Here is a 24,496-nt window from a genome sequence, read left to right as displayed (position 1 = left end):
CATAGAAGAAAAAAAAAGCAAAGTGCTCAAAAATTATACCGAGACAGTTACTGAAACAGCTCACACAAGAGACGCTTCCCATTAGCCAGTGATGGATCTCTTCCACATCCTGCAATGAACATGTATCCCCTTCCTGGGGTTGCGGTCCTGATTTATTCTCACTAGCTCTAGGTTCCCTGGAAAGAAACTCTTAATTCAGTTACAGTGATTACCATCTGGTTCTCTGGTTTATTGCTGTAATTTCTCTAAAGCATCCATGGGTAAAAATGCCATTCTGCCTTTACATCGCTTAAGTGAGAAAAGGCATCTCTACGTGTTCGTGCAGCGCAAGACTTCAGCAGCCATGTGGTGCCTCCACGAGTGCATGCTCAGACGTGTCTGACCCTTTGCAACCCCATGGACTGAAGCCTGCCAGGCTCCTCGGTCGATGGAATTCTCCAGGCAAGAATACTGGAGTGGGTTGCCATTTCCTCTTCCAAGGGATCTTCCCAACCCAGGGATTGAACCTGCACCTTCTGCATTGGCAGGCAGATTCTATACCACTGAGCCATCTGCGAATCCCCCGTGTGGAGCCTCCAGTCACCTCTTAAAGCCAGAAATTGCCTGGAAAAGATAGGGATGGAAAGAAGAGTGCTCTGTGAGCACATGTGGGAGTGGGGCCTGGACGCCACCATGTAGACGGTGCCAGTCACCTGGGCAAGTTCAGGTAGGGGTAATGTTCTTCACTTGGCATGGAACCCTGACACAGAGTAAGAGCTGGGGTTTATGTAGCAAATGCACAGCTTTCACTGCCGGGTACTCCTCTGAGGGCTTCCCAAGTACTAATTCATTGGTGCTCACAAACAAACTGACAAAGGACTATTATTATTCTTACTTCTTAGGTAAGGAAATTGGGAGGTTGTGCAGAGAGGTTAAACAACTTGCCTGAGGTCACACAGCCAGGAAGTAGCTGAGCCAGGATCTGAACCCTGGTAGTTAGATTGTAGGTATGGAGTTTAAAATGAATTTCCCATGGAGAGAACCAATAACGTGTAGTTAGAGCTGTATGTAGTCTGAGTTGAACAAATCTGAGCATGAATGAAAGGCCTCAGTTGACATCAGTTACTAACACCGAGAAAGGGGATGAAGGAGGTCCTTCCTAGCCCCGTGTGTGGGGACAGGGTGAGTCAAGATGGTTATAACAGCACCTTGTTGTTTAGTACAGGATTTCTTCAATGGGAATCTGGTATCTCAGTGTCCCTGAGAAGTGGGAGTTACTATCCTATTGTACAGACAAGCAGAGAGGTTCAGAGAGGTTAAGGAGTCACCCAGCCTAGAAGTGCAGCACAGAGGCTCAAACCCAACCTGCAGGTCTCTATATCCCATGTTCTTTCTCTGCGTCTTTCAGCCTGGCTACCAGGTTTCAGCATTAGAGAAGGGGGTGGGCCCCACAGGGCCCCACCCCCTGTAATGTACACACAGGGATATACCGGGCTTGAGGCATGATTTGTGCTGGGTACCTTCTGCATGCTAGCTGACGCCCATGTAACAGGTAAAGAAATGAAGTCTCACCCAGCCAGGAGGGGGCCCAGCTGGGCTCATACAGATCTCTTCCCCCATGTCACCTCCTGGACAGTTACACCTTCCTCTCCTGGACTCTCTCCCACCTAAAACTCCTGCCTCCGAAAACCTAAAATGGGCACACTGGTACAGGGGGCCCACCCTAATGTGGAGTCTCCTTCCCTGCTGCTGATGGGCTTACCAGATGCTTACTGATGCCTTAACCAGAAGAGTGATAACCCTGGGCAGTCTCCTGTGAGTCAAGTACCTCCAAGAGTGTTAGAAGGTAGTGCCATTCCACTTGAGTGGGGTCCCCATGCAGGGCCTCCTCTGTACCCCATCCCTGCCATGGAGAGGAGGCCTGTGCTGCTCCCAACCTACCCAGCCAGGGCCTGGGGGACTGGGACTCTGACCCTCAGCTTCACCCTCCCCCCAGAACCCTGACCACAGAGGCCCTTTCCCAGCCATCTCATGTTTGTATTTTTTTCTCTGTTTAGGGCTTTATTTCTCTACAAGGGACCCAGGTGACTGAACTTCTTCCTGGCCCTGAGGACCCAGGAAAGCACCTTTTTGAGATCAGCCCAGGTAGGCCTGAGCACCCTTCAGCTCTGTGCTGGCGCTGGCCCTGGTGACCCCAGTGGGGGTGTCACCGCAGCTCTGGCCTGGGAAGGGCCATCTTTACAACACTCCTCTCTGCACAAAAGTGAGCTCTGTCTCTAGGCACAATTCAGAGATTCGGGTCAAATCTAGACGATATTGTAAATTTGGGGAGAATTTCAAAAACTCAATCAATTATCTAGGTAGTTAGCTTTGATGAGAGGAAAATGTGGATTTTAAAATTCAAAATGAAACAAGAGAGGAAAGCAATCAATGAGGATGCCTTAGAGTGAAGGTCCAAACACAATATCTGAGTCACATGAAAATAAATCCAAGGAAAACCATGAGCACAGGTTTAGAGCATTAAAATAAGCTCTATCATGAATCCCAGAACAGAAAACTGAGATGTAGGGAAATAATTTAACTCAAAGAACTGCTATTATATTTGCAGTTACAAAGCAGGCTTTTAAAGTTCCCAGTTTTAAAATGTGATCCTTACTAAGTCATTGCCTCTTGCAAATGAATCAGTCTGTTTACAGACGGGCCAGCTTCTACAGAGAGGTGGCGTTTTACTAAGTTTGACCTGTCCTAGAGGCAGAGCCTCAGACAAGGAAGCTGAGTGATTTTCTGGAGATGAAAGCACAGACGGGGAAAGGAGCAGGAAGAGGGAAGAGCCAGCAGGGTGTACTAGTGAGCTAGTGCTGACGTGAGCACCGGGGCTCAGCTCCAATGGAAGGATTCAGAGATGTTTCATCCAAGGAGTGAGAGGGCTGCAGGTCTATCCACCAACTCCCACCAGCCATTCACTGAGAGCTGCTCCATGGGAGGCTGACTCTGGCATTTCCGGCCTGCCCTGCACTTGGCCAAGTTCCCTGCATTCAGAAAAAGTCTTTAGGCAAAGTTGCAGGTACTTAAGGAAAGAGGCCCCCAGTGTGGATGGGAACAAGTGAGTGTTGGGGGGTCTGGGCAGGGCACCAAGAGCATCAGTTACAGGCAGCTCATCATCACATTCGATCATGCGCCATCTGAATTTTGACTTTCTTCTGGGAAGTCGTGGCTGTGGACCGAGTGTGCCAGGACCTCACTGGCATCCGTGAGCCAGTACATGTACGGTCCCAAGTGGCAAGGCCACCCAACCACTCTGACGAAGTGACCTGGCCACGGGACAGGTCAGCCCAGGCACAGATCAGCCCAGCAAGCTATGGCACATTAGGAGTGAAAGTGAATGAATCCAAGCCTGGGACAAAGAGTATTCACCTTTGCTCTGTCCATACTGGGAGCTCCAGGGCACAGTCTGCAGGTTAAGTGCAGGGAGACCCTCCCAACTGCATGCTCCATGTTGAAAATTCAAGTACCCATGGTTTCATTTGACTATTTCATCTACTGCAAGAATCTTGATGCTGAAAGTGCACGTTGGAAGGTGGCAACAGAGGGACCCCAGGGTATGGAGTGAAAAATAGAGGCTTGGTTGACTATGGATCAGGAGTAAAGTAGAGAAGGTACCTTCTGCTGAGAAGGTAGAGAAGAAATGACAGAGAGGACTGAGGCAGGCAGGGCTCCCAGTGTAGGGGAGGAGGAGCTGGATTCATGGAAGGAAGGCTTGGGGGAGTGGCCAGGGGCCTGGGCCTAGGACTTGGGGAGGAGTGAGGTGAGGCCAGAACCAAAAGGTAGAGGTCAATACGCACCACCATAAATTCATAAAGACCCTGGGCATGTGCCCCAAGGGCCAGATGGGAATGATCACAGGTGTGCGTGCTCTTTATCTGGTCAGAGCTGCTTACAAAGATGTCTTGGACTCTGTGGGGGAGAAGACCACTTGCCATGTAAGGTAACATATTCACCTTAGGGATGATTGGCTTTAGGATTCTAGGGATTAGAATGTGGACATCTTTGTGGGGCCATTATTCTGCTGCCATAATACTCAAGACATCCCACTAAGGTAAGAGGTACTTCTGTGCCCAGTCTATAAAAAAGGACACTGGGGATTAAAAAGAATTGGTCACTTGCCCAACAACACACAGCTGGATGGCAGTGGGGTCAAGATTTGTACCTGGACAGCCTGACTTCCAAAGTCCTCCAACACAGGCACCTCATACATGTCTGGTAATTTCCCTACCTGGGCCGGAGAGGTCTAGGGAGGGAATCAAGGCTCCCCACACTCCTTTATCCCAAGCACAGAAATGGTTGAAGCACCAGATGTATGCAGGTTCCAAGCACTGCCTGCCTGTCTCTGTCCTCTTGCCTTTTGAACCACTCCTGAAGGCCCGGAAAGATGGTGAGGGCAGCTGTGAGACAACTCGGGGAAAGCGGATCAGGTGGTAGGCGGTGAGGGGTCCATACAACCTTTGGGGAGAGCCGAAAAGGGAAGACTTGATCACCTGCACTGGATGCATTTTTCTGGCCCGGGAAAGCCAGGCAGCGGTGCGTGTTGTCCACACCCAGTACCCCAGAGGGAGGGAAACGTGACAACTCTTGGACACGTGACAGAAACACAGGAATGAAAATGCATGAGATCAGTCACATGAATTTTAAGTCATCTGTGCTCTTCAGCGGTATTAAAAAGAATCACAACTTTTCATCAAGATAGAATTTAAAATGAGGAAAAATTATACTGTGAGCGCCATCTAGTGGAGAGACATGCCAATTCTAAGCCGGCTGCGCGTGTCCTCCAGCTCCTCCCCCAGCCAGCCCCCAGCCTTCTCAGCCAGGCAGCAGCTCTAACTCTTGACAGACCCCGACAGTCACTGAATAGTGGGGCTGCAGCTTGAGCCAGTTCTAGCCGCAGAAACCTGACCTCCACCGGCACTCCAAGGCTGGCTCCTGGGTCAGGCCTGAAGAAGTCAGGCCCCCGGAAGGGGCTGGGATTCAAGGACCCTGGGTCTCCTTCCCACCTGGACCTCTTCTCCAGCCCCAAGTTGTCTGGCAAAACCCAGCCCTCTCAGCCTTTTGAGAGCTGTCTGCCCTGTGTTGACTTGATCCTGTTGGCCTACCAGGCATCTGGCCATAGGCCAAACACAGGCCTTCCTCCGAATCTACAGGCTAGAGTAGGAAGGAGAGGCCTGCTGTAGTGCTCTGGACAAAAAGCTGCTAAACTCACAAGATGCTCGTGTTTGGTACCCCGAGTTAGGTGATCCGTAAAGCAGTATAACTCGTTGCTAACATCCTTCTGGTATGAGCCTGATGCTACACAGCCCACTGACTACAGGAATTCAGATGGTAGCCCTAAGTCTTGCTGGCGAGTGACTGCTGGACTATCATCGCTCCTCTGTTGCTGGGCGTATCTTTCCAGAGTCCCCAGTGGCAGGTGGCAGAAGCCAGTTCTGACCAATGTAGGCAAAGGGGAAATAGCCAGAAGCTATGGGGCCATGCAGAATCAACCCCCGGGAAGCTGGAGAGGTAGGTGTGGAAGGGGCAGCAGCAGGGCTGCGCAGGCCCCCCAGAGCCAGGAACAGAGAGTGCGAGGGGCTCCATGCAGGGAGGGCTGCGTTGGGGACGCCGCTCTCTTCAGTCCAGGTGGTGACGATGGCTCAGGGTCTGAGGTCCAAGTGGCTTTGTTTAGGCCGTGAACCTACCCCTGGTAGGCACAAGGACCCCACTCCTACTCCTGCCAAACTGAATTCAGGTGCTTCCAGGGAAGAGAGAGGAGGTACTCTGCATCAGAGTCCTTGGCTATTTCTCTGGGGGCCAAGTGTCATACTGATCGTGGGTCTTTCTGCAAATCCACACCAAGGCCCCAAGTCTGGGTCCCTTTCCAGGCAGCATTTCCTCCTGGAGGGCAAGGACCCCAGTGTGCAGAACTGAGGATAACCCAGGTGAGATGTGAACAGCTGCCCAGAATCTCAGAGCAGGACGGTGCTCTCTTCTGGAGCAGGAGGAAGATACACAGGGGCTCACACTGCTCTGACATCTGGGCCTGGTTCCCATCGCAGAGCGCCTGTCTGCTTTGGGCCCTGCAGACCCCATTTCTCAAGATAAAGTGCTGGAAGCTCTGGTGGGGGACATTGCCCCGTTCAGAGGTCTGGCAGGTACCCTCCCCCTAACATACTGTTTGGGACCCCCACCTACTCCCCAGACACTGGGGGGGCATCCTGCAGGCAACAGGCCTGGGTGGGGATGGCTTTGGGGCCCTGGGTTTTCAGTTCCATCCAGGCATTGGGGGCTGAGGTATGAAGAGAGTGAACAGTAGCACCCTGTGGAAGTTGGGGAGATGGTGGGTTGAACCCAGGCTTGCCAGCAATGCCTCTGTTCCCTAGAAGCAGGCGTCTGCACACAGAAAGGAAGGTTGCAGGGGAGAGAGTCAGAGGCTGAGCCCATGTGCCATCCCACTGTTTGTGCCTGCTCTCTGCGTCTCCCAGCAGGACATGTGTCCCCACAGCACCCAGCTCTGACCAGCTCCCAACCGTCCTCTCCAAAGTCTCCAAAGGGAGAACTGGTCAGAAGCCCATCCCTGCCACCCAGGGCCTGCTGGTTTCGGACAAGTCACTCAATGTCCCCGTGCCTCCATTTCATCCCTTATAACTTGGAGATTATAAAGCCAAGTGCCTTGGGCTTGGTGAGGATGCAGTAAGAGCCCAGAGCCTGGCTCAGCATTGACGCTGATATTTTTTTCATTCTTCCCTACTCTCTGCAGTCTGTCTGTTTATCCTTATTATTAATGATAACAACACAGTTCCCGCTTAGCTATCACCTGTAAGTTATCAATCCCAATACCATTTGATGCATGCCCCAACAAGGGTATCCACGGGGCTGAGGGCCCAGAGCAGAGGGTGGGGGTGGCTCACCTGGGTGGTTGGGGAAGATTTCACTCGAGCTAAGCCTTGACAAGGAAGGGGAAATGACCCAGCTGAGCAAACAAGAGAAGATCAGCCCTGGAATGGTCCAGAAGGGAGGAGAGAGTACACAAAGGCACAGAGAGCATGAGAAGTAGGCTGTGCAGGAGACGTGGTGTGTAGAGGACCACAGTGGAAAGGAAGGTGGGGGTCTGGCCATAAAGGGCCTTGGATGCTGGACAAAGAGGCTTGGACTTAGCCACTGCACATCTTTAGCAAGCAGGAGGGATGGTTAAAACCAGATTTGTATGTTAGAAAAGCCACTGATGTAGTGATTGGGAGGTGGGGGATTGCAAGGATCTGGCAGGAGATGAGGTAAACTGCCACTCCTCATTGTCACCCTCTGCCCGGACCCTTGCCCTGGACAGTGTCCATGGAGGAGACCACCCTCCCCTGCCAGAATGCTCACCAGTGAGCGGGGTGGGCGGGGGGGCAACTCAGAAGCTGAACTGATTAAAGTCAAGCTCTAATTCTTCCTGTGTAGTTCCAAGCTCATGTGCCAAGTTCTTTGCAAGGGGATCCTGATCATGCACATGCCTTTGAGGTCTGTTTAGGTGGGTCCCAGACCCAGCCCAGGCTTTCCTGTTGGCTCAGTGGTAAAGAGTTCACCTGCCAGTGCAGGAGAGGCGGGTTTGATCCCTGGATCGGGAAGAGCTCCTGGAAAAGGAGATGGCAACACACTCCAGTATTTTTGCCTTGGAAATCCCATGGATAGAGAAACCTGAAGGTTATAGTCCATGGGGTCGCAAAGAATCAGACACTGCTTAACGACTAAACAACAACAACGACAGACCCAGCCCAGCCTCTAACTTGCTGGGGGCAGCCAGAGCAGATGTCCTTGGTTTGGTTTCCCCAACTGTAAGATGAGGAGGCCTCCGAGGTGTCTACCTGCCCCAGGAGAGTAGCCTTCCACAACCAAGCTTCCCCCAGAAGAATGGGTTCCAGCAATTTCTTAGGGCTGCACTGGGTCTTTGAAGCCTCTCTCAAGCCTTGAGCTTACAGCTACCCGTCCTTATTCGCCTGCAGCTTGGAGCAGATAGGAGAACTGCTGCCTGCTATCTCTGCTGCCTGCTATCTCTATGGCCTGACCTTGAAGTAAAGCCAGCACACACAGATCACTCTGTAGAAGTAGACTGATACGGCGCTCCTGACATCCCTGGAGCATCACTCATCTCATTAGCCGCCTCCTGAGCGGGATGCCGAGCTCAGTCTATCTTGGCACCTGGTACCAGCCAGCCAGCGTATCAGCCTGACCCCGTGTGGCCCCACTGAGTTTGCCTGCGGCGCGCCAGACGATGGGTAATGACTAGAAATGAAATTAGATGAGCAATTCACTCACCACCCCTGAGGGTGGGAGAATCAACAAATACGAGAGTGGTTTCCGGTACTTCCCTGCTTTGTGGTCTAGCCCTCCTGTCTTAACCTCACTTTTCTTAACTAAACACCAGGCCAGGTACGGGGAACCCCCACTGGTGTTCCTGGAAGTACATGCTCTTGCAGAGGAAGTTACAATTCATCCCTTTGGCCAAAATCACATTCTAGAGCAGCCCTGTTCGATAGAAATACAAAGCAAGCCACGTTTGTAATGAAATCGACAATCCCCTGGCTCAGTTACGCCAGCTGTATTCCAAGCAGTCACATGTGTCTGGTAGAGCCGTATTGCACGGTGGAGGCCTGGATGAGGAGGCAACTGGATGTCGTGCCTGACAGAGAATAGCTCATCGCTGTTGCTGTTTGGTTGTTAAATCATGTCTGAGTCTTTGTGACCCCAAGGACTGTAGCCCTCCAGGCTCCTCTGTCCATGGGATTTTCCCAGGCAAGAATACTGGAGCGAGTTGCCATTTCCTCCTCCAGGAGATCTTCGAGACCCAGGGATCGAATCAGTGTCTCCTTCTTGGCAGGTGGATTCTTTACTACTGTGTCTCCTGGGAAGCCCAGGTGCTCAACAGGTGCTCCAAAAATGAAGGGGGTGGGGGAGGACGAGCAGAGGGACTGGGGGGAAGCCGAGGTTTTGGAGTCAGATACTGAGATTCACATTTTAGCTCCCCCACTCACTAAAGCCAAGAATTCGGGCCAGTAGCTTACATTCTCTCTGTCTCATTTTCATCTTCTGCTAGTAGAAATAAAACTACCTACTTGGCAAGAAAGCTGTGAACATCAAGTGAACTAAGATATGTGGACGTGCAGAGGACCTGCACTCTCCACCAGCCAGTTCTCTCTCCCCGCCCTCCCTCCCTCCTCTCTTTCTCTTTCTCTCTCTTCTTTCCTTCCTCTCTCCTCTTTCTCTCTCTACCTCCCTTTCTCCCTATCTTTCAACTTCTCTTTTATCTGCCATATACAAGCAAACTTCACATTTCTTTAGTTTGTGGCTTTCAAAACAAATTCCAGCCCTCCAGCAGTTGTTCTCAAGTTTTCCTGTATATCCAAGCCCCTGCAGCGCTCGTCAAAAACCCTGGGTACTAGGCTCATCCCCAAAGTTACAGGTTCCGAGATCTAGGGTGGGGCTGGAGGATGTGTTTTTTTTAACATGCTCCCAGATAATGCCACTGTTGCTGGCCTGGGATAATTAGACAGTTTGAATGGGAGCTCATGGAAGAAAGGGAGAAATTTCATATTTAATGCCCTTAACGGTGCTTTTTCCTGCTTTTTGAAGACAGAGTCCTGCAGTTTTACTTTGCACTAGGCCCCACAATTTATGTACTTGGTCCTGAGCACAGTGGAGGGGCAGTGAGGAGCCCAGAGGCTCTGTTCATGGAGACATGAGTCTGGAATAAAAGAGGTGATGATCTGGCACTGTCCTAGGAGGGTCCAATGCAAGCAAGGCTGAGCTGCTCCACTGTGGAGGGAAGAGGGCTCCAAGGGACTTCACGGCCAGACAATAGATGTGAAATGCTACAACGCAGGAGCAGGTATAGCTGTGCTTCGTGGGGGCCACAGACAGACCAGGCATGGGGTTTTTTATTTGCTATTTAAATAGCACACTCCCTTGGGCATGGGGATACTCGTGGGATAAGAGGAGACCACTCACAGGCACCCAGGGTCCCCCAAGGTGCAGTGCACATGCCCATCAGCTGCCAGGTCTCCCTCCCAACAGCCACTGGACCATGGTGCCATGCCCCATCCTGGACAAGAAAGTCCATCCCGACATCTTCTTCCCCACAGCCCGATGACCTACCCCATGCACTGGCGCTGTCAACCAAACCAGGGACTGTCACCACCGTGCTCCACCCTGAGACTCTGCCGGGCATGTGCTCCTGACCCCAGCCCTCCACCAGACTAGGGGAAGGGGTGGCAGCAGTCACTGGGGGGAAGCAGAGGTGTGCTGCTGGCCCGGGGCACCAGGAGGCAGGGGGTGGCTGAGCATCCCTGGAGGCAGGAGGCTCAGGGGCAGGACCAACCACAGGAGGGCTGAGGTTCCAAGCCCTTGAATACACTCCAGTGGCCCATCAGATCTCACTTACAAAATACAAATTTAAAGACAAAATGATTGACAACCTCAAGACAGCCACCAGAAAACACCAAATACCTAGCGCAGGGTCCTTCCCAGGGAGATCCTTTGTACCTGCCCTGATCACAGGCCCCTGAAGCCAGCCCTGACTGTGGGCCTCTGGATGTAAATGCAGGACCTGTCTGTTCTTTTGCACTAGGCCCCAGCCTGTGAATGCAGCCTAACACCTCTTGTTGACCTCTTCTTGCAAATTCACTAGCCCTTGGAACCTCCAGTCATAAATAAATTCAGTCCACATCTTACCAGTGTCCTTATCCCATCCATAAACTTGGCACCCAGAAGGTGTATGGCTTCTCCAGGGGCTGAGTGTACTCCACACCTCACGGCCCAGCCCCATGTTCTTTCCGTCCATCCCTGGCCGTGGGTCCAAGGCCATTGCTGCCCTCTGTCCTCTCCTTTCGGTCCTGTTGATAGAAATGCTCCTGAACTTGCTGCAAGTCTCTACTTCTCCCACATCCTAAACTCCTAAGGCAGGGGGTACTTTAAGTGGATCTCCTGGCATCCACAGAGGGCATCAGGGAATGTTGACCTGGGAGGTGCCACCTGCATGCTTGCAAGTCAAGACTGTGGTCCATTAGGTGATAGGACTGAAGCTGTCTCTTGTACGAGCCAATCAGAAAGAACCTTTAGTGGCCCACCCAGGGCTGTCTGCCACCAGGCAGCCCAGCCTGGCTTCCTAAGTGTGTAACACAGTCCTTACCCCGGTACACTGGCTCAACTTCACCTCAGCAGGTATGACATTCTTCCTGACTCTCTAACCCACAGCCTTCTGATCTGCACTGTGAGGGCCACCTGCATGGCCTGTGGGGACTCCAGGAAGTGTCGTGCCCTGGTTGGGAGAGGTGCGTGGGCCCAGCTCTAGGCTTGCCACTGTCGTCCTTATTCCAGCCAGATGACCCACCTTCTCCCATACTGGGGCTTTTCATTCAAACCTGCACTTGCTTCTGTGGTTGCACCTTTCATGCATGATTTGAAAAGTACCTCCTGGTTTTTTACCTTCTTTTCTTTTGTGGGCAGTTATGTTTCTCTCATCAGACTTAGGTCTCCTTAGATGCAAGGATTCACATCTCCAACTTCAGCCCAGTGCTCTGTGTCTGGCCTCAATGGGGAGCCCTGGAGGAGACATGCACAGTTGTGCCAGTATCCTGGGGCAGGAAACAGCTTGGCTAACTCTGAGCCATTCGCTTGGTTAGATCCCAGAGAGCCTTGGCATGTGGACAGTCTTATAAGCAATGAGGAACCACAGGGGAAAGTTATGATCATATTTAGCAACAGTGAAAAGACTGGATTGAGCAGGGGGTAACAAGAGGGACCCAGAACCAGTGTTGCGGGGGTCGGGTGGGGGGGTGGCAGGCCGTGGCGTGCTATTTTAATAGAGCAGCAGGGACTGCTCAAGTTAGAACCAAACAGAGGCCAGGAAGATGGAGGATGGCTGGGAGGTGAAATGTTCAGACCTGGTGAGGGACAGGATGTTGGAAGTAGAATCCAGAATGACTGCCGGGTTGATGGCCAACTAAGAAAGGACAGAGGGAGGGAGCAGTAATTCAGGGATAAAGATGATAGAGTCAAAGTGAGGTCCCAGAAACCCAGGCCAGTGACTGTGACACCTGGATTCGATGTTGCAGGGAGCAGGGCTTCTCAAACCCTCAGTTTCGCTTCCATGGCATCTGATGTTCTAGCCCTCCCCCACTGTAAGTGATGCGGTTTCTCCATTCAAGGCCGAGATCAAGGACCTAGGAAGCCATTCCAGACTCCACACGCTTCCTGCAAACCCCTCCCCACAATGAGTCTCTTTAATGACAGAGTTCAAAAACTGGACCCAGGGACTTCCCTAGTGGCCTAGTGGTTAAGAATCTACCTTGCAATGCAGGGGTTGCCGGTTCGATCCCTGGTCAGAGAGGTAAGATCCCACATGCTGCAGAGCAACTAAGCCCAGATGCCACAACTACTGAGCCTGAGTGCCACAACTAGAGAGTCTGTGCACCACAATGAAAGAGCCTGCGTGCTGCGACTATTTTAAGACCCAATACAACCAAATATATATATATATATATATATATATATATATATATATATATATATATATATATATATATTTAAAACAACAGGTCCAGAACTATGTGCACTTGGTCAAGTTGCTGACTTCTCTGTGCCTCAGTTTCCTCATATATAAAATGAGAATAAAGTGTCTATCCTTGGCTTAGGCATAGGGGTGAAGCAGTTGGATGTGACTATACAGAGGGAGCAGAGGGAGCCTTAGTCTGATGGTATAGTTAAGTATCTTAATGGTGGTGATACTTTCATGTAACTACATGTGTGATAAAACTATATAGACCCCTCGCCCACCTCAGAACACACACACACACACACACACACACACACACACACCAGTGTGTATAATGGCAGGATCTGAATCAGCGTCGTGGACTGATTATGCAAGATCAGTTTCCTGGTTTCAGTGGTGGGATGTAGTTATGTAAGATGCTAAAACTTGAGGAGGCTGGGTTTAGAGTGCATGGGACCTTGCTGTACAGTTCCTTGCAATTTCCTGTGAATCTAGAATTATTTCAAAAGAAAACTTTTTTAAGTGCATATCCCATAGTGTTTTGAGGATATGATAATCTATATCTTAGGACAATGCTAGCCTGTGTTAAGTATCTGGTAAAGTTTAGCAAGTATTATAGCAAGGTGTCTACCATCAAGAAACAAAGGATCAACGTATTTTAAAAAGTAGTTAGCAACCTTTTCAAACGATAGTCTCAGTATGTTTCTCCACCTCCAGATATATTTTCAGCCAGAATGTCTCTAAACCTAAATGAATGGGTCCATCTGTTTATATTAAAAAGTATGACAAATACAGTACTTTCTCCTAATTTTGTGACTTTCTGGCCATTCTATGGTTTACTGATTGATCAACCAGGTCCCTTGTTTCTCGGAAGTATTTCAGCTGAAAAAAAAAAAAAACACTGAGAATGTTATTTGAAAATTGGCAAATGTGGTGTTGAGCTGCTCATTTGATACTTCATGACTTCTCGGACACCTGTGTGCGGCACTCCTGCAGCCCTGGTGACTGTTCATGTGTCTGCCCACCTTCTGTATGGCTGCCTCTTACGTGCCCTGACCCAGAGCAGGTACGGGAACATGATTGCTGACTGATGCAATAGAAGTCCACTCTCAGGGAGTGTTAATTCCTTCAAGAGCAACTGGCTATTCCTGGGATAGCAATAGGAGTAAGTTTCCTATATTAACACAAGCAACGTGAGATTCTTAAAGTCATCTGTTGAGTTGCTTTTTAGAAATAGAAGTGGGAAGGGCACCATACAGTATATTGGTTCAATCTCCCTGACACCCAGTGAGTAGACCTTACACTCCATTGTACAGATGTGGTGAATGAAGCACAGAGGAGTAACTTGCCCAAAGTCACATGACTAGTACAAGATGGAGTCCGAGGTCCATCCTGGGGAGTCCCCCTTCAGGGTCCCATCCTAGGCTGCCATCAGGAGCTGAGGCGGGTGCTGGGCACCACAGCTCTGAGACACGGAGGGGCGCAGACAGAAATTCCTCAGCTAGAGATATGCATACCGGATAGGAAAGGGTGATGTGCAGTATGCTCAGTGCCAGCTCAGAACAAAGATGTAGATAAAATTCTTTATGAGTGATCTCAGCTAGACTAAATCTCTAGATAAATTAGGATGTGGGGAGGAATGTGGCAGGGGATTAGTGGTGGGGAGTTGGATGACCCAGGTCACCTCTGGGAAGCCAAGCCCAGGTACAGAGGCTCCTCTGACGGGGAGCCTTCAGCTTAGGAACTTCTTTAGACACAGGGCTATTCTTTAGGTCCTTCCTAAACAAGGTGTGGTCCGTGGACCAGCTGCATCAGCATCATCTGGGAGCTTGTTGTACATGGAGATTCTCAGGCCCCACCCAGAACTGCTGAAACAGAATATGGGTTATAGGAATATGTCCTGAGGGATTCATGTCCATGTTAAAATGCAAAGCAATGCTCCCGAGTAAAACAGCACCAATACTATGCAACCCTGGACTACGACCTCCTGAAAGAGGGACAGTGCACGCAGGACCTTGTGCTGGGCTTTTCAAGATGTTTGATAAACTAAAATTATGAAAAAGCAGCAACTCAAAAGCAGGAAGGAAGCTGAAAGTGATGGTAGAGAGAGGCAAACAGTGACAAGACACTGAGTCTAGTTCTCAGGCTGCAAGCCAAGCTGTGAACCAGGGCTGATTGCCCATGAGCTGATTCTGGCCCATAAGAAATATTTTGTTTGGCTCATGGCGTATTTTTATGTGCAAAAGATTTTACCCATAGATCTCAGGTGGCGCTAATGGTAAAGAACCTGTTTGCCAATGCAGGAGACATAAGAGATGTGGGTTTGATCACTGAGTCAGGAAGATCTCCTGGAGAAGGACTTGGCAACCCACTCCAGTATTCTTAGTTGGTGAATCCCATGGACAGAGGAGCCTGGCTGGCTACAGTCCATAAGGTTGCAAAGAGTTGGACACTAATGAAGCGACTTAGCACGCATGCATTCAATGTAGATTTCTATAGGGTGAAACTGGGGCTGCTTTCCCCCTACAAACAATTAACAGGAGCTCAGTAATAGCTGCCCCTTTTGACAGAGCCTGAGTATCCTCTAGTTAGCCAGAATCCCCACCTTTTCCTACTGCCCCATCCCAGCCTTCCTCCCACCCTGACACCTGCTTTTTCAGTACACCTTACCTATCTGATCTCTCTATAAAAATTTGAGTCTGTGAACTCTAGTGTAGATAATGAAAAGATGGCTAGAAAATGATAGTTACTGTGTATTGGCTGAGTCATTCGATGCCTCCATTTATTTGTCTTGTGCAGCTGTAATTTAGGGTGAGGTGTTCCATCACGCTGTCTGAGATTCAGTTCTGGTTCAGCCTCTGCCCAGGTCTGGGGTCCTGAGGGAGTCACATTACCCCTTAAACATCAGTCTCTTCTGTAAAATGGATTCAGTAAAAGCAGCTTCATGTAAAGCATTAAACCTTGTCCCTGGAACATAGTTAGCAGTAGCTGATTAGTAAGATGTTAATAATTATGGTTGCTAGAGCAAAATAACACACAGGCATGCAGGTGTTTGTTCCCTGCATTGCTAAAATATAGGCATTAGTTATCAACACTTTCTACCAAAAGGCATATAGAATACATAAAATTGTTAATTTCAGTGAAGCTAAATATACATTTCAAATAGAAATTATATGCATATGGAAAGCATGAAATGAAAACATAAACTTATGAAATATAAAGGTTAAAAGTATTACCCTTCTAATAAAAATTATTGGTAGATGAAATTAATAAAATGTTATTCAAAAATAATAAACCAAGCCCTATAAAACAAAGAAAATTTTAATAATAATGAACCCTTGAAATGAAATCACATTATTTGATGTTATTTTTGAATCATGAGCATATTTTGGTGCCCATTTTTTCTAACTGCTATAAAATTTTTGAGGGGATTGTTCTAAACTAAATTTCAAACTAATATTATCCTTTGAGTACTTTATCTTCAAATAATCATTTTTCTTACTCAGTATTCTAGAGGTGTTTTTTAACTTTTTTTTTTTTTTTTTTGGTTAGCAGGGGCTACATCTTTTAATTGATCATGAGCCCAGTTGTATTTCATAAGAACCATTTCCAGTGTGTCTCACCTTCTGCAGTGTTCTCCTGGGTAGGTGACTCCATGGGTCTGGTGGATGGGTCGCAGGGAAAAGCTGTACTTGAAGGCCGCTGGTTTAGAAAGTCTTTGAACCAGAATAAGGATTTTTGTTGTGATAGAGGTGCCTTGGTTCTTTTCCCCCTGTGGATTATGGAAGAATAGAAAACCACTTTCTAAATAAGTTTTCCTTACAGGATCCAAATTTCTGTTGAAGCATTTCCCCAAGTGTAAATGATTCTGATTTTTAAAAAACATATCACAAAATACCTGTAGTTCAGTGTGTTTTAAAATCACACTATTCTGGAATACCAGAATGTTAAAAATTGGAGTTACAACCACTAAATAAAACACCCCACCAGATTTGGAAGCTCTTCTCAAGGTCAGTGACACCTTCCTGGGTCCCAAGGGCACGGCTGCCCCTGACGCTTTTCTGCAGACTTGCATGAGCGGACACAGAGCCTGGGAGGCTGTGGCTGGGAAAGAAGGAAGGTCATTAGAGAGGTCATCGTTGTCCTCCTGAAATTCACGTCCAGCGGAAGTCTTGGAATGTAGCCTTATTTGCCAATGCAATTAGTTAAGATGAGATCTGGAATAGGGTGCGTCCTAAGTTAAATGACGTGTCCTTATGAGAAGAAATCTGGACACACAAGCACTCACAGGGGAGGTCATGTGAGGATGAGGCAGAGACTGGAGCGGTGCAGCTACAAGCCAGGGAAGGCCAAGGATTCCCCACGATGCCAGAACTAGCAGAGAGGCATGGACAGCCTTCCCTAGGGCCTGCAGAGGGGAGCATGGCCCTGCCAACACCTCCATTTTGGACTTCTAGCCTCCCAAACTCTAAGGGAACAGATTTCTGTTGTTGCAAGCACCCAGTTAGTGGCAATTGTTGACAGTAGCCCTGGCAAACTGGGACAGTCATGCAGTTAGGAGTGAGGTGGCCAGAGCAATGGTTCCTTTGGCAGCAGGACTGACTTTCACTGGCCTGGAGAATTCAGCTTACGTTCTTAAGGCCCCCAACCCCAAAGACCTGGCTTACCTCCCTCCTCTTCTCCCCGGAGGGTCCCCCATCCTCCTGCACAGCCCCTCCATCTGAGCAGCCTGCTGCCCCAATTATGGCCCTTCATTTGCTCTATCTGTGGCACTGCCTGGTCACTTCCAAATGCTGCCAGTGGTCCAGTGGGAGGAACAGAGCCCCAGGAGCCCCAGAGGACTCCCGGGAGAGGAATGGCTTCTTCCTGGCCGTGCACTGGCCTTGAACAGTCACCTCATCTCCTGAGCCTCATTGGATGGTGGCAGTAATGACCCTGATGGGCCTTAGCAGGAATGCAGGATGCAGCAGTACATCATCTGCGCTCCTACATGTGAGGGCCCTCTCCCACCCCCCAGGGCAGGAATGATGAAAATCCGGGCATCCTGGAGAGCTAGGCCTTTCCTGACCGACCACGGCAGTGCTGGAGCAGGTGGGCCCCAGAACACACCTGCAGTGGGGGGTGCCTTCTTCTGCAAGCCACTGTCTTCATCACACACACACACACACACACGCAGGCCGGGCTGAGTCGGGCAGGGGGCTCGGGTCTGTGGTTTCCCGTGTCTGGCACAGAGTGGCGCTCCACAAATAACTGCCTCAGGAATGATGCTGGAGAGGGAACGAACAACCCACCAGATGTGTCAGAACCAAGTGCTGCCAGACCAGCCCACTGCGCAGGAGCCTCCAAGGAAGGAATGTGCAGCGTGGAGGGTTTTCTTTTCTTTTAAATTGAGAGAAGCTGTCCTTCTTTGTTCTGTGAAGGGTCACTTAAGTGGCCTTCTTAGAGATGCAAATACAAGACAAGTAGGCACCCAGCATCCTGGGATCAGTACTTAACCAGGGACCTTTTGTGCCTAGTAGTGCTGGGTCCTATTTTGTATCTTTGAGTGGCTTGGCAAAAATCCTGCCCTTCTTTGGCATGCAGCAGAAGTGGGATCCGTGGGGAGAAATGGGGAGGAAGAGAAATGTGTGGACTAATTTACACAAAGAGCCCAGGCTTTCTGGAAGGAATAAGATGGCTACCTTCCCACCGTGATTTTACTTTTTTTTTTTTATTACAACAAGAAACGTTACATCCCACTTGTGAGGGCTCAGGAACACAGGGAAGCAAGGGTCTCACAGGACAGTACTGTTTCTATATGCCATGCATCTGGCACTTTCCACTCTGTGATTCTATCTCGTTTTTAAAACTACAGGCCAAGACCCATTGAGTTGATTTCATGACTCCTTATTGGGTTGGAGTCCATAGTCCGAAAAATGCTTCTTGGGGTATCGTGGTCAGGAGACCTGTTGGGTGGACCAAGGCCTGGCTGTGGGAAGGATGCTGCTGCTGTGGAAATAGAGACTTTGGTGTTAGTGAGCTCCACCTGGAACTGTATCTAGAGAGATGAAAAATGGTGGTCCTTGGTACTAGAACTGGGTCTGATCAGGTTATCTGAGGCCAACATGCCCTGGAAACTGTGTCTGTGTGTGATTTGACAGAGTGGAGTACACTAGCTTCTGCACTCTCTCCCCATCCAGGTCATATTACAGAGGTGCTGTGTGTCCCTGGAGAGACTTGCTGGCCCTCTCTATACCCTGGGGATATTTCCGAGATGCCCAGCAATCCATTCCCACACAGCTGTAATCTCATTGCCACCACCAAGGCCAGCTTGGGAGGGGCCTGCCCCATGCCCACCGTCCGGGGGCAGCCCTCTGGTAGCACTCGGCCAGGGAAGCCATAGTCATACCCTAGCGCTTAGTCCTTTAGTCATGTCTGACTCTTTGCGACCCTTTGGACTGGAGCCTGGCAGGCTCCCCTGTCCACGGGATTTGTGGGTTTCCATTTCCTTCTGCAGGATATCTTCCCAACCCAGTAATCAAACCTGTGTCTCCTGTGTCTCTTGCATTGCAGGCAGATTCTTTATCCATTGAGTATACCCTAGAGGTCCTGCCTTAGCAGGCAGAGAGCCCTCCCGTTGAGGGGAATGCTGAGGCCTGAGCAGAATACCCTGGAGAAGTTGCTATTTCCACAGCAAAACCTTGGGGAATGGGGATTTCATCCATCCTGGCACCTATGCCTTAGACACATCGCCAAGGCCAGCTTCTGCTAAGAAACCTGATGGTCATCAGGATGGGACAGAAGTGGCCTGGACGCTTACCGACCAGAACCAGAATCGGGAAGCCAGGTTGTCCTGCCCTTTCTCTTTCCACGACTAGGTGGCAGCAGCAAGCAGAAGTCCTTGAACCCCTCTCTATGGACTCGGTCATCCCCACTTCTCTCCTCTGGGCTGAGACTCTCCCAGTCCCTCCCTACCATCTCCCCTCCCCTTGCCCAGCAGTCCTGGCCACAGTTCCACACTATGAGAGGGAAGGCTTCGGGGCACTTACTTACTCCGTTGATCTCTTTTCTCAGTGCCTCACTTAATCCTCACAGCCCTTCAGCACCTTCAGCCCCATCCAGTGCCCCACGGAAAGACTGAGGGTCTTTGAAGGTTGGAGTTCAATTCCGTTTCAGTCAAGGCACTACAGAGGCCAGACACAGCCTTGGGCACCAAATGGCCCAACTGCGCCTCAAGGCACCTCACCTCTCTGAGCCCCAGGGTGGCAGTCAAACTCGTTTTTCTGTGCCCATGCAGTTTTTCAGCCTCCCCCGCAGTAAGATAGGTCACGTGACAGAACTCTGGACAGTGGAATGTGGGTGGGAGTCTGGCTGCAATCTGCTCTCAGCCCCTAAAATCCCCTGAGAGCTCCCTGTTCCATCCTTCCTCCTCTGATAGGATCCAGGGGAGGACTCTGAGGTCCTGGAAGGAGCCTGAGTCCCTGCGAGACTGCCTGGAGCGGAGCCCTCTCGTTCATTCCCTCACTTCACGCTGACCTACTTGAGGTGGTAACCTAAGCACAAAAGTGTCTGTTTATAGGGTTAAGACTCTGAGATTTGTGGTTGTTTTGTAATGTCGGCCAGCATCAATTTCTGATTAACCTGCCGGCTTCCTTGCCTGTAACATGGGGTTTTCTACACTCGGTCTCAGGATTGTATCTATGACATACAGTGTGTTCAAATCGCCAATCTTTGGGGCTGGTGCACTGCGAACATTCAGAGCATCCCCAGGTAACGGAGGCCGCTCCCTTGCACAGTCAGTATCTGCAGCAGCAGTGGTAACAACACAAGTAGGACTGACTGACCCCCAGCTTACAGCGCCCTGCCCTCAGCTAAGCAGACCAAACAGCAGGTGGGCCAAGCTCATGGTGGAGGGCCAAGTGGGGATACTGGGAGTCTTCAAAGGTGCACAGATCCCACCTATGCAAATGCTTTGCACCTGGATTTTTGCTAATAATGTGGAGACTAGCCATTAGGGCAGTGTCTGTAACAGAATGCCGAGCTGAGGGGATTGCACGTACTGAAAGAGGTTAAGAGCTACACAGGAGCCAGGCTCCTCAGTTCAAATCCTGTCTCTTCCACTTACTAGCTGTGGGACCCCAGGTATATCACTTAGCACCTCTGTGCCTCAGTTTCCCCATCAGTAAAACGGGAGTTTTAATAGTGTTCTGGTGGAGTTTGAGTTAATATATGTAGAATGCTCAGTGCTTGGCATACAGCAGGTGCTCAATACATGTGGCTTTTATTACTGAAGGAGGTATCCCACTGGGTGACTCCTGGTGAAGCAGCTGAGACCACCTCTGCCCCGTAGCCCATAGAAAGGTCTGATGCCATCACAGCCACCAGGAAGTGCCCTCCACTTCCTGCTCCCTGCAGTGGCTGCTGCAGCTGGTCTACCTGGACAGGAAACAAAAGCCCCCAGGACCATGGCTGTGGGCTCCTGCTCTTTCCCATCCTGCATTTCTCCTGGGGCTGGGGGAGTAAAGAAAGAAAAGCAGAAAGAGCAGGTGGGAGCAGGGCTGCGGGTGAGACTCCGGGAAAGACAATGAGCTTTGTAAAATCCCTCTTGGGCAGTCTGGCCAAGTTTAATGGCTTCAGGCCACATGAACAGCAAGAAAAATGTGGCCCAGGAATTTCTCCCCAACCATGCCCCTTGTCTTTCTCTGTGAGAATTTGGAGCTGCAGACACATTCCTTGCATGAACAATATCCGCAGCAGCTGAAGGCCCATTGGCCAGAGCTGGGGAAACCAGCTGGCCATGCACCTCTAGGGCCCTGCCCTCAGGGCCCCCTCCTCCCTGAGAACTGGGCACAGCAAATGTGCAGGAGAATAGGCTCTGGCTGGCAGACTTCAGATCCCACCGTGTCAGAGACTGGCCCTTCCTGGGCACTGCGGGCCTCTCCCGAGAGCCAGATGTCCAGACAGTTTGTGCAGCTGCATTTCCCTAATCTGTCACCCAGAAGTGGAAACTAGACATCTTGGACAGAATCCCCACCTCTTAGGGATGGGAATTCACTTTTTTTCTAAGCCAAGTACTTCCCAAGTCAAGAGGAAACAATTTCCCAATGCTCTAAAATTCTAAACAGAGAGCAAACTACATAAAGCCCATGGGCCAAAAATGGCTTACCACCTGCTTTTGTAAATAAAGTTTTATTGAAACACAGCCACACCCATTTGTTTCTGTATTGTCTATGACTGATTTCACGCTACCAGAACAGAGTTGAGTAGTTGCTATGGAGACAACGTGGCAAAGTTTAAATACATTTATGATCTGCCCCTTAAAATAAGTTGATCAATTCCTTGTTTAAAATAGAATGTATTACATTCACTTATTAACTTATACTCCTATGTTATTACACAAAGGGTTTGAAATGGCTTCTAATGAGAACACTTAAAATGAAGGTAACGCAATAGTAATAATTTTATAAATTAAGGACCTGAGAAAATGCAAATAAAAGTAGAAAAGTAAAATCAGGAAACAAAAACATAAATGTGAAAACCTACTTTGGGGCCTTCATACTTGCCAAAATTGACCTTTAAAATTTCCCTGAGCATCCTGGTAGCCAAAGGAAGAAGAGAAATGAGACTTAAGTCTCATTAAGAGAAAGGAAAAGACTTACCAACCCATATGGAATCCACAGCCTTTTCTAGCACAAAGCAGTGCGGGCTTGCTTTAAATAAACTCTGTCTTCCCCAGAATGACATTCTTCATTAAGGAAAGAAAAGAACACAGAACAATGAGTCTGTAAAGTGAATAACACCAGTGCTGTTGATGAGGGATAATGGGGGTATGTGAGGGAGTTAACATGTTTAATCAGATTGCTGCTGTTGTTCAGTTGCTAGGTCATGTTTGACTCTTTGCAACCCCATGGACTACAGCATGCCAGGCCTCCCTGTCCCTCACTCTCTCCTGGAGTTTGCCCAAGTTCATATCCATTGAGTCGGTGATGCTATCCAACCATCTCATCCTCTGCTGCCCTCTTCTCGTTTTGCCTTCAGTCTTTCCCAGCATCAGGATTTTTCCCAGTGAGTCAGCTCTTCTCATCAGGTGGCCAAATTATTTGAGCTTTAGCTTCAGCATCAGTTCTTCCAAAGAGTATTCAGGATTGATTTCCTTTAGGATTGACTGGTTTGATCTCCTTGCTGTCCAAGGGATTCTCAAGAGTCTTCTCCAGCACCACAATTTGAAAGCATCCATAGTTAAATCCACATCAGTTGGCTTCCATGTACTGAGGTAATAGTGCACAAAACTTATTTTGAGAGATTGTAGGGGAGGCCTGTTTTCTGCTTATCATATTTCTACATCTGTTTCAAAGCAAAAACTGAGGTTGACTGGGGAAAGCCCTAACTTGTCACTAATTCAACTTTAGTGCCTGGCACATCATAGGCCCTGAAGAAATGCTTATGAGGAGTGGATCTAGCATCTCTGGACTTCACATTTCCCATGGTAAATGAGAAGGCTGTATTAGAATGTATAAAGTCCCTCCCAACTCCAGAACATCTGTGAGTGTTGAATGTATGGCATATGCACATTGGATTTTGGCCAAATTCCTATCAAAGATCAGAACTATGATAGGAGAAGAAGATGAGAGAGGGGAACACAGGCCAAAAAGCAGGAGGCAGGGGGCTGGTTGTTAAAAGGTGTCCTGTGGTGGTCAGTCTACCCAGATCCAAGGACAAGCTCTCCCACCCTCCAGCTTTGTGACTTTGAGAGCTCATATAACCTGGGCAGGTGTTCCTATTCTCCCCTCTAAAGTGAGTGTTATGATATATCATCATCATGAGGCTGCTGTGAAAATTAAATGAGATAACAGCACCAGTAGGGGTAGATTTGTAATAAGCATTGTACAAAGTGCTTTTATCTTCAAGAAGCCCCCTCTAATTAGGTGTCAAGGCTAACAGTGAAAGTGAAAAAGTTGCTCAGTCATGTCTGACTCTTTGCAACAACGTGGACTATATGGCACATGGAATTCTCCAGGCCAGAATACTGGAGTGGGTAGCCTTTCCCTTCTCCAGGGGATCTTCCCAACCCAGGGATCAAACCCAGGTCTCTCACATTGCAGGCAGATTCTTTACCAACCGAGCTATCAGGGAAGCCACCAGGGAACAGACATTACTCTGAAAAGCTAACACAGCAGTGAGCCTCACACGGCCTTACTGACGGATGCCCTCTGATGTCCTCCAGCACTCCCCAAGGGCTATCTTTTTTACTATATGTCTCATCTATGAACATGCCTTAGACCTGTGGGGGCCTGCATCACCAACTCTGTTCCTTCTCCCTTCAAAATATCTACCATAGAGTTAAGAACAGAGCCTCCAAAACAAGACAGACTGGGTTCTAAGCCCAGCTGGGCCACTAATTAGCTGTGTGAATTACTTGTGCCAGTTACTTCACCTCTCTGTGCCTCAGTCCTCTTCTGTAAAGTGGAAATGATAATGATAGGGAACCCATGGGATAGCTCTGAAATTCAATGGATTGTCGTGCTCTTAGCCAGGCAGCACTGGCTATTAGGATGATGTTTTACCCCCACCCCCCAGGTTTCAGGTGTGATAGCGCCTAATAAACTACCCCAACCTTAGTGACCTAAACATTTATTTGCTCTTGTTCTAGAGCGTGGCAGGGCTCAGCATGGATAGCTTGCCTCTGATCTGCTCTCCCTCTATCAGCTGGAGGATCCGCCTCCAGGAAGGCCTCACTCGCGTAGCCTGACTTGGTTGGGCCCAGCTTCCCGGAGCATGGCAGGATCAGGAGAGTCCCACTGCTCTCCCTGGAAGACAACAGTGGAAGCTACCAAGCTTCTTAGGATTTAGCCCAGGGCTGGCCCAGGGTCACTTTACTTCTGTCACCTTGTTAGTTAAGGCAAGTCGTGGGGTGGCCCAGATTTCAGGAGACAGGAGCACAGAGGGTGTGGATTGCTGGGGACCACCTTGCTAGTACAT

The 24,496-nt window shown here is 49.4% G+C and overlaps 1 protein-coding gene across 5 annotated transcripts in view; it reads left to right on the top strand.

Annotated features, from left to right (window-relative positions):
* ARHGAP22 (Rho GTPase activating protein 22) overlaps window positions 1–24,496 on the top strand; it is a 176,160-nt gene that overhangs the window by 70,175 nt on the left and 81,489 nt on the right. For all 5 annotated transcript variants that reach the window (XM_061161988.1, XM_061161990.1, XM_061161989.1 and 2 more), the window contains one exon: window positions 2,037–2,124. In XM_061161988.1, the coding sequence (XP_061017971.1) occupies window positions 2,037–2,124 (88 nt within the window). The remainder of the gene's footprint in view (window positions 1–2,036; window positions 2,125–24,496) is intronic.

The sequence above is a fragment of the Dama dama genome, chromosome 15 (assembly GCF_033118175.1).
Source record: "Dama dama isolate Ldn47 chromosome 15, ASM3311817v1, whole genome shotgun sequence".
NCBI classification, from domain to species: Eukaryota; Metazoa; Chordata; class Mammalia; order Artiodactyla; family Cervidae; genus Dama; species Dama dama.
This window is presented reverse-complemented; position numbering and strand designations above follow the sequence as displayed.